Source organism: Gopherus evgoodei, chromosome 2 (assembly GCF_007399415.2).
Source record: "Gopherus evgoodei ecotype Sinaloan lineage chromosome 2, rGopEvg1_v1.p, whole genome shotgun sequence".
Lineage (NCBI taxonomy): Eukaryota > Metazoa > Chordata > Testudines > Testudinidae > Gopherus > Gopherus evgoodei.
The window spans coordinates 178,557,871-178,570,421 of record NC_044323.1 but is presented as its reverse complement, the minus strand read 5'-3'; the positions used below and the strand labels follow the sequence as shown (position 1 = coordinate 178,570,421).

General features: G+C 40.1%; 1 protein-coding gene across 1 annotated transcript; it reads left to right on the top strand.

The window, feature by feature from the left end:
* The first annotated feature begins 1,901 nt into the window (after positions 1 to 1,901).
* On the top strand, positions 1,902 to 4,216 carry LOC115645147. Its single transcript, XM_030549534.1, has 2 exons — positions 1,902 to 2,173; positions 2,725 to 4,216. The coding sequence occupies exon 2, from the start codon at positions 2,750 to 2,752 to the stop codon at positions 3,542 to 3,544; it is 795 nt and encodes a 264-aa protein (XP_030405394.1). The 5' UTR covers positions 1,902 to 2,173; positions 2,725 to 2,749; the 3' UTR covers positions 3,545 to 4,216.
* Positions 4,217 to 12,551: the final 8,335 nt, after the last annotated feature.

Genomic DNA, 12,551 nt, shown 5'->3' with positions numbered 1-12,551 from the left:
AAAATGGTTTAATAATGGAAATACTCATACAGCTTTACTTACAGACACCGCTAACATTTCAGCCATAATAATATGCACATCTCCCTATCCATATTGTCCCTATACATTTGTCTTGTGCTGAATTTGTTAATCCATTGGACTGAATTTTTTTGCAGTTAACCTCTATGGATTGCAACTGAAGTCATCATAATGTGCTGTGAAAAGCCATCATAGTCAACTAGTTTGGGTTTTATTTGAGTTTTTTATTGGAACAGGCTGGGTTTGCTGCCTGTATCAGCTGCTGCTCATTTTTCAGACAGATTCATATATATAAAACATATTTATACCATTTTTAATTAAAAGTAATTTTGTGCATGAAACAGCTTTTCATTGTACATTTTATTTAAAACAATGTCTGCAAAATTTGGCTGTTTGCTTAAAAAAAAAAGCTTCGGCTTTTTTAAAAAAAAAGGTCCAGCAGCTGCAGAGGCAGTTATTTTTAAATGTATGAAAATCATAGTTATTTTTCCAGCAAGTTGCTATAAAGGAAAATATGATGGATAGAATATGGAACACAACTAAATGACGGAAAAATATTGACATGTCAGTTTGAAAAAATATGATACCTGACACCCACCCACATTTAACCGAGACCTATACCCTGGAGAAGTGTTTGAGAGCAGCCAGAAGTTTAAAAAAAAACCCAAACAGATAACTGAACTGTAATGAACTTTTTTTGTATAATACAGTAAAAGTTCTGTTACCTGAATTTGTGTACTACAATAAAATCTGTTATCTAAATTCCATAAACTATCATTACAGTCAGTTTGATAAGTGAAGATTCAGATAAATGGGAGTCACTGAGACATAAGCTCGAGTTTATTAGCTTCCCAGATAATAACTTTCTCTAGCAGAGTTTATAAACTCCGCAGCATTACCCAGCAGAACCTATATGGTTAAAGCATCAGCTATTGTAAAGCAGTATAGCTCCATTGAAGTAATGTAGCTGCACATATTTACACCAGCTGAGGCAGTCTAGCACATAAAAGCATCAGGTTTAGTTATTTTACCTGTTCAGTGCAGAACATTTTCTGCATAGAAAAAAACTGGGCTCAAGTCAGACCTTAGGGTATCCATCTGAATTTATGTTAACTGGTGTTCAGATGATCATGGTTTACCCGTATAATGTGTAACAGATTAATCAGAAAGCAATATGTTCAGTGCAGAAGAAAAATAACAGTTATTATATAGCAGGCATTAGAGAAGATGTGAAAATTTGGGAGAAAGATTAAACTTCACTGTTTTCTAACTCTAGAAAGATTCATTTTGTTTTCTAGATGGAAGTTTTGGTTGGTCCTTTATTTTACTTGTATTACCATAATGAAGAGGGCAGGACGTAGAGAAGACAGGCTTGGGACAAATACATCCTTGGTGAAAATCTACTGAGCAATTATGTGAGAGAGATTAATTTGACCCCTTGCTTTTCAAATGGAAACAGAACCTGACTTGGCATGTAGGTGGTTTTCATACAATCAGAGCAACAAAGAAAGGCTTATCCTCTGCTGTAGTTTACTTAAATGTAACTGCTAATCTTGCTCATAAAATTAAGGCCACTATTTTGAAACTTGGTGCCTATATCCATATCTAAGCAACAAAAGCCTAATTTTCAGGGGTGTTGAGCACTCACAAGTCCAATTTTTACTTTAGTTTCATTTTTAGATTTAATTTGTTAGTGCAGGCACAGTTTATCTATGTTTATTTCCTTTAAAGAAGGAAGTGATGTGTACATAAGAGTCAGAAATGCCTCACCCTCTTTTGTGTGGAGCTAAATATACACTCTTTGTCTCACGGGGACTAGCAGGTGCAGCATTATTGATTTATTTTAGTATGAGCTAACAAGAACAATGGAGAAAGAAGCTGTGTAAAGTAATCACCAACCCTGACGTTTTAGTTAGATACTCAAATTTCTTTACAAATATATTAGAGCAGAATAGTAGTTTAATAAAACAGCTCTAATCTTGTGGCTAGTGGGGATCTTCTGCGAGACTCTGTTGTTGCTGGGTGGAACAGGAGAATTCTGCTGAGGATGATTCTGCATTGTGATGTGTTCCTGTGTCAGATTTTGCTGACTCATATAGGAGCAAGCATGATGCACAGACACACAGCACAGTAACCGTTTTCCCCACCAACCTCGGTAAGTGCTCTTTTCCTGTCTATCACTAGCTGGCATGTAGCTGTAGCATTAAAGAGAATTAACAAGGAAAATGAATACCACCGTAAACAAAATGTTAGGAGACAGATTCTCTTAGGAGGGCATTTAAGCAAAACCTACTGTCTGTGCTACACTGGCCTCTGTTTAAAGCCGATCAATCCTGCTAACTCTCCCATCACTATAAATGACACTGTATTTTTAAATGGGGGAAGTACTTACAATAGCCATTTACGACTGTATTCTGTTTAATTAGTCAGCACGCACAGTGCTGCAGGCATAGATCACTTTGCTTTAAAGATTTGAGAATGTTAATAGTACAGTATATCATTTTAATTATTATTGGATTAATGTTGTGTCTCAAAGAACATCAAATGCAAATCACGAGAAATGGCCTGAAGTGACCCAAGGGCTGTGCTTTATTAGAAAAGTAATAGTTCTGTTGCTTAAATATAAAGAGATTTTCTTTCTTCAAATGTCATTCTGCACTGGTTTTGTGTGGAAATTAAATCCTCTTGTTTCCACTTTGTTCACAGAATCATTTTGTAGTTCATGCAGTAAATGGCTGAAAAGGTAGGTCTCATGTCCGGAGATGAAGAGGAGATGCAAAATAATGATGAAAAATGTCCATTTCAAGCTTGTTACACCCGCACCACAGCAGACTGCTGCTCTGCAAATGATTTGCTTAGCAGCCCTAATGAAGAGAGAGGAAGATTGTCTATTTCATCTAGCAAGGCCACAGAGTGTAAAAAAACCCTCATTGAACAACACTTTATTACTCATAATAAGGCACAAAACATAGCCCCTGGGTTCACTGAATATCATTCAACAGATGCAAATATATCACTAGCTGGATCATCTTATCCTGAGGCAATCTGTACACTGAAGCCTGTAGCCATATCTTCTCCATGCCCAGAAAGCCTTCACTGTGACTGCAATAAGTATTCTGAAGAGTTCCAGCCTGCAGGTGCTGCTAAAGAGTCTGAGGCCCCCCCAAATATTGCTTCCCTGCTAGTAAGTGGACTCAGCTGCTGTCACATATGGAGTTCCAGTACTGCGCTCACTTGGAATAACACAAAGGAAGATATGGCCCCTTATAGCGTTGGCCAAACTACGTGGCTGAAGACCATGAAAGTAAAGGAGATCATAGAAAAGAGAAAACTGGAAGAAAAGGAGAGGTATCAACTCCAGGTAGCTATGTATCGGCGGTTTCTGCTGCTGCGCTCAATTAGGAGTTTACATAAGCAGCTCGAGCAGCAGCAGGCCAGGTTGCAGGAATGCTATGGAACACTAATAAATACAAAGAAAGAAGTGTTGAAACACATTTGTTCCACCTCAGCCTCACCCTTCCCGTAGTCATGTTGCTGCATGTAGAGAAGAGCTTTGTTATATCACTGGAGCTTACAGCAAGCTAGCATATGACTTAGATGACACCATTATTAATAAAGAGGAAATGTACCACTGTACTAACTGGAAATGAAACATTTGGATATTTAAATATCGACTCCTACAAATGTATTTGGAAGAAACTTGAACAGTACTTTTCTCTATAAAAATCCAGAAAATCTACCCCTGCACATGCAAACTCCAAAACATAAGACCTCCAGCCAAAAATTCAAGGGATCTTTGGGACAAAGGTATTCAAGAAGAGAAAATGGAGAATCCAAGTTTATGCCTGGCCAACATGATCAGATGTCATGTATCCTTCCTGCAGAAAATGTGAAAATCTGCCAATTATATTGCCAAAACTTGAATAGAAATCGTGTTAGTTTAGCCTCAGAATATCCACCTTCTTGAAAGCTAGGACATTTACATAAAAAGTCATCACACTCTGGCATTATATATGCAGCCCAGACTAGCAGTGCCAGGGGAACATTAGAAGTGTATACAATGACTGATGTGTTGCTAGCTTCTGGTGTCATGAGTAGCCACAAGTGCAGCATATTTTGTGCCTTAACTCTGTCATTAAAAGGGAGGTCAAAAAAGAACTAGACAAATTCATGGAGTATAGGTCCATCAATGACTATTAGCCAAGATGGGCAAGGATGGTGTCCCTAGCCTCTGTTTGCCAGAGGCTGTGAGTGGGTGGCATTGGATGGATCACTTGATGATTACCTGTTCTGTTCATTCCACCACGGGCACCTGGCTGTCGGAAGACAGGATACTAGGCTAGATGGACCTTTGGTCTGACCCAGTATGGCCATTCTTATTAGGTTGTGACAGTTAGTGTTTTTATCCAGGTCCATCAGACATATAGGAAAGCCTAGGGCGACATTCCTCACATTGTGAGGCTGGCATCCCTGTGGGGAATCTGATGACCTTAAGGAAGCTACAAACAAGCCCAGGGACAATGAAAGGAAAAACATAAAAGTGTATGTTTTGAAATAAGCAAAATGAGCCCCCATTATTGAGTATTCATTACTAAATTGAGTAACTGGGACCGGCTTTTGTTGAGTCTGAAGCAGAAATTATCAAAAAGAAATACCAGAAATCAACGTGTTGCCTTGTCTAGTGTTTAAAATAACCTTCCAAAATGCATAATTTCTTCCAGAAGATATTGGCTCCTTATCATGCTACCTTCTTTCATCTCTAACCATTCCCTTTTACAAATGTTAAGTTTTGAGAACACTGAACTGTTTTTTATTATTACTGCTACTAGTAGTATTTAGCATGAAGGGGAGAGATAATTGCCAAAAAAGCATATTGTTAACCAGATAGACTATGGTCACACAGAGGCTGGGAAACTCCACAAGGTTTTCCTCATGGAATTTCTGACACATTCACTTATAAAGGGGGTCAAGGTTGTCTTCCAGCCTCTGTGGACGAAACAGGAAGTCTGATACCCCAAACCATTGGCTCCACCAATAGCTGCAGATATTTTGGGATAGATGTGTGTAAATTCTATCTGAGAGCAGGCTGTGGAAATACAGTACATTCCAGAGCATAGGCTGGACTAAGCTGCTGCCACTCTATAGCTATTTATGGGGGCTGTGGCCCCCAGGATCTCCATAATAATGACAAGTCCGATGGCCACTCTTGTAGCCTCTTTGTACACAAACCTATGAAAAGCTGATGTGGAAACTTCGTTGGTGGCAAACATCAGCAATACCCCACGCAGCCTCAGTCTAGGACTTTTGAAATACAGAAGGCTTTTAATGAGCCGCAGCAGGGATTACTTTCATCCTGTATAATTTGGGCTCTCAGTGCTAGTCAGTGCTAGTGTTAGTAGAGTGGTGCTGTCTAGTGCTCAGAATACAGGACAGGGACAGGACAGGGAGTTCTAATCTCATTCTGCCACTAACTCTCTATGTAACCTCAGGGAAATCACTCCTCATCTATGCTTCAGCCCTTTGAAATAGGAATATTTATCTTTAAATGCCTAGAACATCTTCAAGGTATTCAGCCCTTTCCTCAGTGGCCAGTTTACCTCAATGGCTGCTGAAATGTGCTGAAGCCCTGCATTTGCCTCAACAGAGAGGACAGCAGTCTCTATTGCAATGCACTGGCTCTGCTGCGGTCACTAGAGCACTGATGGGCAACCTGCAGCCTGCGGGCCGCATGCAGCCCATCGGGGTGATCCACTGGCTCGCATCACTTCCTGCAGCTCCCATTGGCCGGGAACGGCCAATCATGACCACTGGGAGCTGTGGATGGCTGTGCAAATGTAAAATAACAGTCTGGCAGCCCACCAGCAGATTACTCTGATGGGTGGCCCGCTTGGCTCAGGTTGCTTACCACTGCACTAGAGCAAAGGCTATGTCACTAAAGCAGCCTTAGTCATACTTTATTACAGTGATGCCTTCCTAACAGAGCCCTTCATTAAAAGTGTTAAATTGGTTTAAAAATTATCTATTTGAAGATGTCTAGCAAAACAACAACAGATAAACTCCTTGGTACACAACCCACAGGACACTATTGGGTAAATGTACTAAGTATCAAACTATTCAACTGTGAGCCCTTTGGGGGCAGGGACTGTTTACCTTTGTGTTTGTGCAAAACCTAACACAATGGTTCTTTGATGCTAATTGAGACCTTTGGACGCTTCTGCAATAAAAATATTAAATAATACAAAATAATAATGTAAAATAGATACTGTCTAATAGCTGTCAAGGAATTGAAGCTAAGCCTTGCTTTGTGTGTGTGTGCACTTTAATCCATGTATTGCCTTTATGAACACTCACAAAATAAACGTTAATCGAGTTATAACAAGAACCCTTGTTTTTGCAGCTACTTTCCATTTGAGCACCCCTTGCCATGATTCTAATTTGTGGCTTCTAATGATTAGAGCTGGGTGAATCCATTCAGATCAAATAAGAACTAATTCAACCTTTCTCCGGAATTTGAACTGAATCTTTTTCTAATGTTGGAAAATACAGCTAAATGTTTAGTTTCCCCTCCCCTGCCATATATGTTTGCAATTTTAGCTGGGAGAGGAAATGCCAAAATACCATGAGAAAATATTCTTGGTGTATTTTCAGCTTGACTAGGGAAGGGATGGACTAGAAATCTCATGAGATGCTGTTTTTGCAAGATTTTCACTCCCCTTGTGTGTTCAAGAGAGTTTGCACGAATTTCAAAGAAATAGTTGAACTTTGCTGTGCTTTTGGCACTAATAACAGATGCAAACATGAACTACTGAAATTTCATCTATCTGTTATTCTGTATGAACACTTAGGCTACATCTAAGCTATGACCTAGGGCAGACCTGCACAACTCGTAAAGCAGCGAGGGACATATTACTCCAAAGAAAACAGCTGAGGGCTGAACCGCCCCTGTCCCCACCAAAATCCCCCCCAGCACCACCAAGCCCCCCCAAAACATAGCACACACACCCCAGCACCGCCCAGCCCCCTTGAAATACTCTCCCCCAGCACCACCCGCTCCATGGAAACAAACCCTCCTTCCCCAGCACTGCCCCACCGAAACAGCCGTATTGAACCTTGGTAATATTTTATAGCGGGCCCCTAAGGTAGTATAATTAAGGTAAAAGAAAAATGTCTTTTTGCTAGAAGTAGAACAAGCTCTTCCCCCCAACTTTGCAATCGGTTGCCCTGTTGAATGAATGAGATGTGAATGAGGAAGGCATGGAAATCAGCACCTCCACACAGCTGCAACCCTTAGAGAGGGCATGGGAGCCAGACCAGATCAGTAAAACAGGTCAGCCACTGGCTCCTCGCTCATCTCCTCAGCTCCCCACCCCCCGGCTCGCCTCCTCACCTCCCGCCACTGCCCGCCCGCCTCTTCAGCTCCCCTCCCTCACCCGCCTCTTGCCTACTCACCTGCCGTGGGCTGCACAGTGAGCCCACACAGGCTGCATGCGGCACCTGGGAGGCATGTTGTACAGGCCTGACCTAGGGGTGTCATTCCCAGCTCATGTATACATACCTGAGCTAGCACGAGGATAAATAGTAGTGTAGGCACCCGTAACTTAGGCTGCAGCAGCAGGGGCATGACATAGCTGTGTCATGAACAAACCCTCCTGAACCCTAGGGATATGTTTGTATTCAGCATGGCTATGTCATGCAGTCTTTAGCTGTGCTACCCTGGCTACACTGCTAGTTATACTCACACTAGTTCTCAATAAGGAGGAGCAAGTACATGTACGCAAGCTGGGAATAACGCCCCAGCATAGATGTAGCCATAGTTCTCAGCAAACTGGAGTATAAATCTATCCCTCACTAGCCTGCTGCACAGTGTATCTGTCTGGACCCTGCTGCCATGCACTAAAATTTCCCTACTGCACTTTAATCTACATCCATTTCAAAGTGGGGTCACACAATAACACAATATCCAGCTTCAATAGGTCCAGAATTTTTTCCATCCTTTTGGGCTGTTGGTGCCATTCATGGTGAGTTTCAAATGAAAATGCCTCTGGAGAAAGTTTTGATTTCTACAGCTGAAAATAATCCAGGGAACAAACGACATCCAAGAAACAAGAAAGGCAGAAGGGATGCTGGAGGATTGGGTACTGTGGGAAAAGAGAATTCTACAGTTGATTATATATGAAATTTTTCACAAAGCAGAAGTCTAGGATCATCGGGCTAAAATGTGTCCTGAGGAGTCTTGTGTATTTGCAAATATGGGATACAATACACATTTATGGTGCTGTATAAGTAATAAATATATTGTTGGTTAAATTCACAAGGCCCTCTGTACTGCTTGCTCCACGTAAGCCTTCCATTGAGTGCTTTAGCTTAATCCAAAGCCTGCTGAAGTCACCAGTCTCCCATTGACGTCAATGGCTCTGGACTGTGATGAATTTTCCCCATAAGAGCACCTTTCCTCCTGCCCCTGCAACTAGTTATGAATTCCTTAGTTTTGCCAAAAGAGGTAGATTCCTGCCATCATATCAACACTCAGAACATTTCATTATTATTAGGGGTTTTTTTAGGAGAACTTGTCTAAGGGAGAATAGCCTCATGTAAGTGCTTCTAAAGGGATTACTAAAACATCATGGAAATAACAATAGATCCTGAAGATGAATCTCAGAAGTAAAACCCTCATTATCTGGAAAGAAGTTTCCCTGACTGTACTGACCATCTGCTTAAAAAATTATAGGAAGGTCCCATCTGTGATGATTTGTAGATGTAGAATGTTGAGTCTGAATCCGCAGCCCAAAGTGACTTATGTGTGTGTGAGAGAGAGGGAAAGAATTATTGAGAGTCTCAATAAAAGTTACATTTTTTCCTTTGGTGGGTGGGAGTTGAGGAGAAGGGGAGTGTGTGACCATTCATCACAGCTCCAGGCTCATTAGTAACCAGGAACTTTCTACTCTAAATGACAAAGAGGTTCACTGTCACCAAAGAGAAATTGCTGCTGACCTTAGACCCCTTTTTGGAAAGTAAAATAATGGAGCACAGGAGCAGGGTTTGATATTTGACCGAATCCTACACAATTATCATGCACGTGTATATAATAAAATTAATTCTGTGTCTCTGCATTGTAGCCTGCGGCAAGCAGTGTACAATCAGTTTTGTATGTATAATAGATCACAGAGTTGTTCATGAATAATACAAATGCATTGAGCAGATACTAGTGAGTGAGGATGTTTGTCTTTGCATGGAATCGAAGTGAACATGTAATATTGTGATAATATATATTTGATGAATTCAGGTCTGACTTGCTTTGCCATAGCCTGCTAATTCCCCGACAAGGGTTGCCACAATAATTGAGTTTCCAATAACATTATGATTATTTCCACATGATAATTTAATTGTAGGTATTTTTTAATATTGTAATATTGTAGATTTGTGATTATTATGCATTTGCATGCAGATTTTCATGGTGACTCGGAGCACATCCCCACATTTATAACTTAATTTCCTGTATTATTGCATATGTATTTTGGGATGAACTCATTAATGCAAAGTTAAAAAAAATGGTAGGTCTTTTTAGTTATTCTGCTTTTATTATAAATGGCTGAAAGCCTTGCTCATTTTTTAGACCAGTCTGTGGACTACAGTGAATAAACAAAAGACAACTTTAATTCATGGATGGATTCATTTAAAATAAAAATGTAATTATAAATTGTGGCAGATTTGTCTAACATAATTGGGATGCAAGCTGGCACAAATTGTTCTTTACATGAAACAAAGCGTGTTTAGATGAATCACTAACCTTACTATGTGCTGTTCTTTTCTGCTATGTAAGGAGATAGCAAAGTGATATAGGATTCAAACAGCACCATTCACAGTGGGAATAGAACTGTGTTTACACACCGTTGATACTAGTAGAGTTCTGATATAGGGAATCTCTCTACTGTGGACAGGGTTTGGTTGTTTGCCTGAAAGAATGTACAAAATGAATTAGGAAATCGTGCCATGAACTAGTTGGAAAGGGAGGTCAGATGTTTCTCAGAAAAACTCTGACCTAGCTGAAAACCATTCTTACAACAGTTTAAAAACACAAGCTCTGTTCTAAAGGTGGACAGAGTCTTGCTGTCTGAATAAGAGAAGGGGAAATATTTTTAAATAGATGGTTCTGTTTTAAAAAAAGGACTCTGTAAGAATGTTATTGTGGGAATACACATTAATTGTGTCTGTCTCTGATTTCTGTATCAATTTACAAACAGCAAGTAAAATGTGAGGGTTTTCCATAACTCCTGATTCTGCAAACTCAACCTGGGATCTGCATGAGGATTAAATCTTTTGTCTCCTGCAAATTAGACTCTAATTGACACCTGTACAACCTCATTTCTACTGGGAGAAGAGCACTGTAAAAATTTATTTTTGTCACTGAAGTCAGCAGCTATGACTCCACATACAAACAGGGAGCAGATCTGGTGAGTAAAAGATTCCATTTATAAATCATCAGTTTTCAGTTTGAACACATTCTGTTCTTTCTCACAGCTTGTACAACCCATTTAGCACCAAATCCTTGGTAGATAAAGCGGCAAGCCAAAAATACATTTGGCCATTCAGGCTATTGAAACCAGAAAAAGTTCACAAAGCACAAAGGTTATTCCACCATGAGAGCATTTCAGATGTATACTATTTGCCCTCTGTGTTCTCTGATCACAGAACTCTTACTGAAGTCAAGAATATTTCAACACACAGGACATGGAAGACTGGGTCCAGAGTCAGCACATCCTCATGATAGACCACCAGCTGAAAATTAAGGACCTGTTCCATTACCTATTGAATGGTAATGGAACAATCAATGGGAGTCCTTCCATTGACTTCTATGGGTCCTAATTGACCCAAGTAATTTTGGTTTATAAAGACCAACATAGCTATAACCCCCCTCTCCCCCATCTCCCCCACACACAGCAAAAACCTCAGCATAAGGGCACATCTTTATCACAGTCAACCATATGTGCAACAAATGCCACTCTATTCAATCACATCAAGAACTCAATAGAGAACATTATTTTGCACACAAGATAAACAATATATTAATTATTTTCATGGTAACCTTTTAAAAAAGTCAATGAAACCTATTCCTCATGAGTGTATTCTTAAAAATAAAATTGCAGGCAAGCTTGTGTTCATCCATGTCCCAACTTCTATAGCTTCTATGCTTAAAAATGGTGTTATTTGGAGCCCTCGGTTGCCACTTTCATCCTGAGAAAGGAATATTGACCCAATTTTGAAAGTTCTCTAGGTCACTGCTTTTAGTGGAAAGACATGCTACAGATGCAGTTCACAGCCCCTGCATTGAAGAAGTGCTTCTTGTCCCTCAACAGTCCTGGATAATTCAAAACTGTTGCTAGGTCTCCAAAAGACTTCTAGACAGTCTTCCATGGACAAAGCAATGATTGACTTCATAAAGGATCCATGAATATTGCATGCTTGAATTATTATTTTTTCTCATGTGGGACAGCATAAAAAGGAGTGAAGAGGCCCCAGCAGATGTAGACTTACGACAACCCCTGCCTTATTGGAAAAAGGCTCGCAGAATTTACAAAATAAAATTGACTAATTTCTTTATCAAAGAGCCTGGTGCTGTGTCTGCTGGGAGATCAGTACTGTCACCTTACATGTCATCAGTGTACCAAATGGTTAAAGCACTCAGTTTGAGAGTATGCATGATGATATGCTTCAGCTTCAAAGACGCATATTGTGTGTACATTTTGTTATATATAATCACGCCACTGAAAAGGTAATGAATCTGTTAAGGGATGTCTGGGTGCCTAAAAAGAAGTTATTTTTTCTTATACCAACAAGAAAGAAAGAAAGAATTTCAGAAAAGCAGTCTACATAAAATAATTTCAGTGTGGCAAGTGGTAAAATACAAAGCAGTCACCTGTCAGAAGAACAAATCTAAAACACGAGGTCTTCTGTATACCATATGTACTTCAGACTGGACCGTTTCCGTGGTAAAGGAATAGACCTGGTCAAAAAGCTTTCAAAAATAGCAACATAAAAAGCTTAAACCTGACACAAAATTACATCTAAGAATAATGGGACAAAATTATTAACAATAGTGGATTTGGCATGCAAAATTTAGCAATTCCTACTGATAGATAAGATGTTGAGAGACAGAAGTGAAGTTGGATACCAGACTTGTTTTTCAGCAATCATCATTTTTATGACAAAATAGTCAGTGCATTTAAAAGGTTAGCATTAGATGTGCAAACTTACCAAAGGGGGAAAAAAAAGTGAAAAGCAAATTGAAATTTTAGTCTTTTTTCATTTTCATATGAACTTGAAAATGTCCATGTCCTCTTCTCCATCCTCTAAAACAGTATTTCCCAAACTTGGGACACCATTTGTGTAAGGAAAGCCCCTGGTTGGCTGAGCCGGTTTGTTTACCTGCCCCATCCACAGGTCCGGCCGATGGCAGCTCCCATTGGCCGCGGTTTGCTGCTCCGGGCCAATGGGAGCTGCTAGAAGCAGTGCGGGCCGTGGGACGTACTGGCCAC

Bases quoted from the DNA above. Each gene is read 5' to 3' on its own strand.
- LOC115645147 (XM_030549534.1), top strand. From the start codon at position 2,750: ATGGCTGAAAAGGTAGGTCTCATGTCCGGAGATGAAGAGGAGATGCAA.